Source organism: Etheostoma spectabile, unplaced genomic scaffold (genome assembly GCF_008692095.1).
Source record: "Etheostoma spectabile isolate EspeVRDwgs_2016 unplaced genomic scaffold, UIUC_Espe_1.0 scaffold00010188, whole genome shotgun sequence".
Lineage (NCBI taxonomy): Eukaryota > Metazoa > Chordata > Actinopteri > Perciformes > Percidae > Etheostoma > Etheostoma spectabile.
This window is the reverse complement of record NW_022603808.1, coordinates 1-7,166: the sequence shown is the minus strand read 5'-3', so window position 1 is coordinate 7,166 and position 7,166 is coordinate 1. Positions and strand designations below refer to the sequence as shown.

General features: G+C 44.6%; 1 protein-coding gene across 1 annotated transcript; it reads right to left on the bottom strand.

Moving 5' to 3' along the window:
- Positions 1-978: 978 nt before the first annotated feature.
- Positions 979-4,930, bottom strand: LOC116679298 (zinc finger protein RFP). Its single transcript, XM_032508973.1, has 2 exons — positions 4,727-4,930; positions 979-2,910 (listed from the first exon to the last, which is right to left on the bottom strand). The coding sequence occupies exons 1-2, from the start codon at positions 4,854-4,856 to the stop codon at positions 1,265-1,267; spliced, it is 1,776 nt and encodes a 591-aa protein (XP_032364864.1). The 5' UTR covers positions 4,857-4,930; the 3' UTR covers positions 979-1,264.
- Between the last annotated feature and the right edge of the window lie 2,236 nt (positions 4,931-7,166).

Here is a 7,166-nt window from a genome sequence, read left to right as displayed (position 1 = left end):
AATTGTGCAGCCCTACACCACCATCAATTCCAAGTGCTCCTATTGGCTTGAAATTTTACTTTTGCACTTGCATGAACTGGGGTAGACGCTCCATGTTCAAGCACCATCTTGAACTACGTTAGCTGGTGAGGGACATACAGGACGTACTGCTCCGCCTTTCACGTTTGACTCTTAGCGGCTGCTAACAGGTATCGTTGCTTCCTGGCCCCGGTTCAAAAAAGTCTTCTTCTTCTTTGCACATAATAAGAAAACGGACATGGAAAAGAGCCAGAGGCTGGCATCATCAGAAAAAAGAGAGAACATTGGAGCTGGACGCTACACACCTAGTCCCAACTAGTTCATTTTCCTCCGGACCGCTGCAGTCTCTTCTTCTTTCTCTCTCCTTTCTGTCGGGTGAAGCGCGGCTGATAGACGGCCTTTTGTACACTTTCGCATTTTGAAGCATGACTGCTACCGTAGCTGCAATACCTTTTCAAAACTGCGTGGCGAGAGAGAGTTGATTGCTAGATGGGAGAAATTCTTACACGATGTAGCTTTAAGCCAAGGACCCTTTAACTGAGCCTGTACACGTCCCTTTTTAGTACATAGAACACTAAGCTATTAAAACAATACTTGTTGGAATGATGTAAGGAATCATGTTTTAATGTTAAATAAGAAAATCTCTCTGGGAGATTTTTTCTCACATCACCAACACGGATATGTTTCCTATCACGGGACAAGATGAGATTAGGATGTTTTAGGATCAGGAGTCACATCCACTGCATCCTGCTGGACCCTCTTCAGCTCAGACTCAACCAGCTCCTTCATCTCCCTCATATGATGGGACGACGCTGACTTCTGTCCAGTCCTTGGTGGGTGGAGGGTGGTTAAACTCGTTTGATTATATGCTAACAGGTTTAACCTTCACTACAGGCAAAAACATACATTTTCATGTGTTAGTTTTTGGGCTGTTTTGCTTCCTTGCTGTCCCGTGTTGTCTTTGGACTGGTGGTGAAAAATATCCAAAATACACATAAAGGTGTTTATTTTACTACCCTTTGTCTTTCTGCACCTGTAAATATTTCCTAAATCAACCAAGTTAGCATTAAATGTGGTTGCATTTGCATATGTAAACAGAATTTCTGAAAACTTTAAATACGAAAGACAATTGTCTTAATGTAAGTAATCAACTAGGGAGGTTTCTATTAGTTTTAGTTTCTATTAGTTTTCCTATTCACATGCAGTGAATCCCCTTAAACGAAAATAAATGAAATAAGATGAGTGATTAGTTGACTCTGACAGGAGTGATGATCAGAGGGGCAGAGTTTTTACTACCTTCAAAACGTGGACTAAGGAACGGCAAGAGTTTGTCAGTGAAGGAGCAGCCAGTAAAGGAGTAGATAAGAGCTGCAGCATCTACGTCATAAAAGGAGACCAGACCCTCCTCATAGTCCACAAACACCCCCACCTTCTGAGGAGGAGACTTCAGAAAGAGAAGGACTAAAGGGTTAGCACCAGCTGTGTACTCATTTTCCTTTCTCAACATTATAGTCCAGTTACCATCCTCAGGGCTCGCTGTGACGATTCCCTTCCTGTTGATCGACTCTCTGGCCACTCCTAAGGTCCATTCAGTCTTTCCTTTAACTTGAACCTCAAAGTAAAATCTGCCTGAAGAGAAACTCTGTTTTCCTAAAACACAAGTACAAGCTGAAAACCTCTCTGGGTTGTCTGGGAGATTCTTCTTAACCTTACTAGGACGTACTTGTTTCCCATCATCAGACAGGATGAGACCAGGATTTGCTGTATCAGGATCAAGAGTCACATCCACTGCATACTGCTGGACCCTCTTCAGCTCAGACTCAACCAGCTTCTTCATCTCTTCACTGAGTGTGTCCTCCAGCTGAGCCACAGCTTTCACCACAGTCCCCTCATATGATGATGGACGAACACTGACGTCTGTCGAGTCCTTGGTGGGTGGAGGGTGGTTGGTGTTTAGGAACTGGACCCTCTGGAGAAGATGGAGATGGTCTTCAGAGCGTGAGAGCTGCTCCACCTCAGTGCTTCTCTTCATCAGCTCAGAGATTTCCTGTTCCAGCTCTGTGATGAAAGCTTCGGCCTGTTTTTCTCTTGTTTTCTGCTTCTCTTTGATGGTGTTGATGAGCTCATTCAGGCCTCTCTCAACAGACTCCTTCAGAGAAGTGAAGACCTGAACACCTTCTGCTATCTCTCTGTCTGCAGCTTCCTCACTGAGCTCCACTGACTGTTTGATCTGCTGAACCTTCAGTCGTCTCTTCTGGATCATCTGCTGGATTTCAGCCTCTGTCTTCCCCAGCTCTGCCTTCTTTCCTTCATATCCTTCTTTCAGAGGAACAACATCATGCGTCTTGTGGTCTAAAACAGTGCAGAGCATGCAGACACATGTCTGGTCGGTCTTACAGAACAGCTCCAGAGGTTTATCGTGCTCCGTACACATCCTGCCTTCCAGGTTCTCCACAGGGTCGATCAGCTGATGTCTTTTCAGACCTGACATGGTCAGATGAGGCTCCAGGTGAGTCTCACAGTAGGAGACCAGACACACCAGGCAGGACTTCAGGGCCTTCAGTTTGGTTCCAGTGCAGACGTCACAGGGAACTTCTCCCGGTTTGGACACTTGTTGCTCTGAGCTGCTGCTGCTGGCTTTCTGTTGAGCTGACTGTCTGAACTGAGCGACCATCTCAGAAAGCAAAGTGTTGATCCTAAAATCAGGTCTCGTCTTAAAAGCCTCTTTACACATCGGACACAGGTACTGGTCAGTAGTATCCCAGTGTTCAGTGATGCAGGTTTTGCAGAAGTTGTGTCCACATGGTATGGTGACAGGATCAGTGAACACATCCAGACAGATGGAGCACTGAAACTGATCTTCAGTTGGCAGATAGTTTGCAGCAGCCATATCTACACAAAGGGGGAAAGAAAAGAAGAAAAAAAAACTTAATTCAACAAGACTATGCAACCCCATCACTAACAGGGACGTTGTAGAGCGTCCTCTGGTGGACAGACTATGCAACGCCATCACTAACAGGGACGTTGTAGAGCGTCCTCTGGTGGACAGACTATGCAACACCATCACTAACAGGGATGTTGTAGAGCGTCCTCTGGTGGACAGACTATGCAACGCCATCACTAACGGGGACGTTGTAGAGCGTCCTCTGGTGGACAGACTATGCAACACTATTACTAACGTGGACGTTGTAGAGCGTCCTCTGGTGGACAGACTATGCAACGCCATCACTAACGGGGACGTTGTAGAGCGTCCTCTGGTGGACAGACTATGCAACGCCATCACTAACAGGGACGTTGTAGAGCGTCCTCTGGTGGACAGACTATGTAACGCCATCACTAACAGGGACGTTGTAGAGCGTCCTCTGGTGGACAGACTATGCAACACCATCACTAACAGGGACGTTGTAGAGCGTCCTCTGGTGGACAGACTATGTAACGCCATCACTAACAGGGACGTTGTAGAGCGTCCTCTGGTGGACAGACTATGCAACGCCATCACTAAAAGGGACGTTGTAGAGCGTCCTCTGGTGGACAGACTATGCAACACCATCCCTAACAGGGACGTTGTAGAGCGTCCTCTGGTGGACAGACTATGCAACGCCATCACTAACAGGGACGTTGTAGAGCGTCCTCTGGTGGACAGACTATGTAACGCCATCACTAACAGGGACGTTGTAGAGCGTCCTCTGGTGGACAGACTATGCAATGCCATCACTCATAATACGGTAGACCGTCCATTTTAATTTTTTAAATATTCATTGATCAGATTCATTTAGTTGTCATTATAAATGACGTTGCATAGTTTAAAAAAATCGGCCATTATAAATGCCGATACCGATATATCAAGAAATGCCTAGTATTGGCCGATAGTATCGGCCCACTGTGACATATATTTTATTATATTTTAACAGCTGTATACTACTTTCGCTGTATGGATGTGATATGATTTCTATCTTTGTCGGTCTGGCTCAGGTTGAACTCTTTGTGAAACATGAACAATCATAACAATGAAAGCCACATAACTTAATTTTTTTATCCAGTTTGACAGTCAGTTCTAACTGGAAAAGAACATAAATAATCTACTTTAACATAGATTTCCTTTAGGGCTTTATTATTGGCATCAGATTGGTGCATAAACCCCAGTACTTCCTGATACTGGTATTTGTATCAGAACGTCTCTAGTCTGTGTATTTATACTGCTAACAAAGCTCTGCGTACTTGAACATGTTTCATTCACATTAAAAGCCTCCCACTGGTTCTCCGTTTGAAAGCTTTTATTTTGAAAATGCCAGAGGCATTAGAGGAAGCAGCAGGCGATCAGTCGACGGACGGAAACGCACAAACGTTCATTTCCTAGTTCCTGAGAGCTGCCCAGAGACACTGGTTAACCCAAATAAACCAACACTTCTTCTTATGGTTTTCTCCCTTTTTTCAACACTACGTAACTAACTTATTAACTTTTACAACATTTCCTAAAGTCCTGCGAGAGGCCCCAGAGAGACCGGTTCCAGCTGTTAAAGGGGGCTGCTGTAGACCGGTTCCAGCTGTTAAAGGGGGCTGCTGTAGACCGGCCTGCAGACTACCAGCCGTCCTCATGTTGTTCCACATCTCACCAGAAAGGAAAAGAGAGGAAGGTCCTGCCTGAGCAGAGCTGGAGCTCAGTGGTAATCCTGGTTGGAGGAAGTTAAATCTGATCAGCTGGACTCACCAGTGGTCCAGAGACTCTGCTGGGCTGTGGACAAAGACCTGATGAAGTCCCTTTGACTTGTCTTCCAGAGAGAAACAGAGACTTGTCTGGACTGCAGCGCGGCCGACACCCTGACAATCTTAACTTTCATTTCTGGAGTGTGACGTTGAAGCTCTCCTCTTTCCACTGCTGCTCCTCCTCCTGCTGTTAGCTTCTGGTTCCTCCCTCGGATTCACAGGGTGCACCACCAGGGTGGGGGCTGGTTACTGTGGAGACAAGGTGGAGGAAGGTGGAGCTTTACCTTACAGGTTCTCATGTGTGTTGACGCGTTATAGTGCGTCAGTCTTCTTTTGTATTTATTGGACACAAAGAGACACACATCTGCAACATGTCAAAGATATGACAATAGTCTTGTTGACGTGTTGCTTGTTGTAAAGACCACACACAACCATCCAATCATGCAACGAATGCAAATCGATTATCAACAAGACAATAATAGTCTAATAAAGGGATTTGTGTTTTATTTCTGCATGAGATATTAATAGTTGCTGAACTGCATGGCAGCAGCTCAGTAACTCTCCCATGATTCCTTTGCGTTGGGATCCATCTAGTGGTCGATCTGTGTCATAACACCAGTTAGTGATCTGCGTTTATTGATTTTATTTTTATTTATTAATTCAGGACAATGCACATTTTTGAACAAGTACAGCAGTACATGTAAATATGCCAGGTTGTAGCCCGAGGGCTAATTTCCATCTGCAGTCCATTAGGCCGGTTAGAGTCACATTATAAAAGACAAAAGATAGAAACATATGGTATATAAAACGAGAAGAAACAAAAAGAACAAGAGCAGAACAATTCCTTAGTAGAAGTTAAAATGGAAACACATACTTGGAGGATTGTTGCTGCTGCAGGAATTTAATTTATTTTAATTTGTGCTCTTTATTGATCCCCAGTGGAGAAATTACAATTTACACTCTGTTTTGTTAGAAATCACTACACATAGGCCAGAAATACACACACACACACACACACACACACACACACACACACACACACACACACACACACACAACTGAGTTGCTGGACCAGTGGGTACGGTGCCTTGCTCAAGAGCACCTGGCAGTGCCCTGGAGTTGAAGTGGCATCTCTCCAGCTACCATTCCAGACTCTGGTCTCTGGTCCATACGGGGACTTGAACAGCGACCCTCTGGTTTCCAACCCAACCCCCTGTAACTGAGCTTCTTCCTCCCCAAACCATAACCATCAAGTCTAAAGCTTGACAACTTTTTAACTTTACTTTCACCGTTTGCACTTTATTCTCACGATTCTTGACATTTTGACTCCATTGAAATCGTCTTTGTCGCATTGCATTCTATGGGGTGGGGGGGGGGGGGGGGGGGGGGGGTCGATACAGCCTAGTATCCAGATATTTTCAGTTGCAATACTTTATCGATACATAGGCGCCAAGTATGGATCTATTATTATATATTATATATTACATGTGTGTTGGTCAGTTTGTCCCTTTTTTTTTTTTTAGTAACAACATTGAAGTGAGATGAACAAACAGAGAAATGTTCTTTTTAGATGAAACACATGTTGATAAGTTTCCTTTTGGGGACGTCATAAGATAAGAAAAACCTTTATTTGTCCCACAGTGGGGAAATTGCGGTTTGCAACAGCAAAAATAAGAGCGAAGATAGAGAAGTGTACAAGATATAGCAAACGGTATTATAGTATAACTATAGTATAGGTATTATACAATAAATTACACATGAGTTGGTAAATTGCCCAAGTGAAAAATTATGCACAGATCTAATAATAATGGCACATGGGATGTAGAAATTGGGGAAAAGGTAATACATTGCAATATATCGCAGATATATTCTTCTTAGATATATTCTTTGGATGTTATGGTTCCTGTGAACTCGTTGCTGGAGCCTTGTGGAATTAATTTTTTGTTATTTCCCAGTTTTGTTTTAAAGTACAGGGTCCATTACCTCCGTGAACTACCAGGTTACCAACACAATACGTGATTAGTGATTAGTGTTGAAAGAGGCGTCACATGACCCGGTGATACGGGCTTAGTGCTCAGGCACAAGCAGAAGGAGCTGATGGGATTGTGTGTCAGTGAAATCGAACCTCGTACGATTTTCACGTGACGAACTCGGACAGTTAGACTGAGTTTAGGGGGTCCGGTGTCACCGAGCTGGTGCAGAGAGAGAGAGAGAGAGAGACCAGAAGCCCTGGACCACCATGGCGAGTAGGAGCAAGAAACCAGGTACGTTAGGGAAGGGGTTTCACCGGGCAGCACCCGTAGGACACAGGCACACGGCAGGTGTTTTTATGGTTCGCAGGGTGGCAGTGGCGTTCAAACCTGCAACTCAGGAATCTCCAATCCCACTCCTGTTGTCTGGAAACTTGTGTTGGTTTCAGACGCTGAATATAAGTCTCTCTCTCT

Coding starts and splice junctions, on each gene's coding strand:
- LOC116679298 (XM_032508973.1), bottom strand. CDS start 4,856: ATGAAAGTTAAGATTGTCAGGGTGTCGGCCGCGCTGCAGTCCAGACAA. Junction 2,911..4,726: donor GCAGAGTCTCTGGACCACTG/GTGAGTCCAGCT, acceptor CCCTTTGTGTAG/ATATGGCTGCTGCAAACTAT.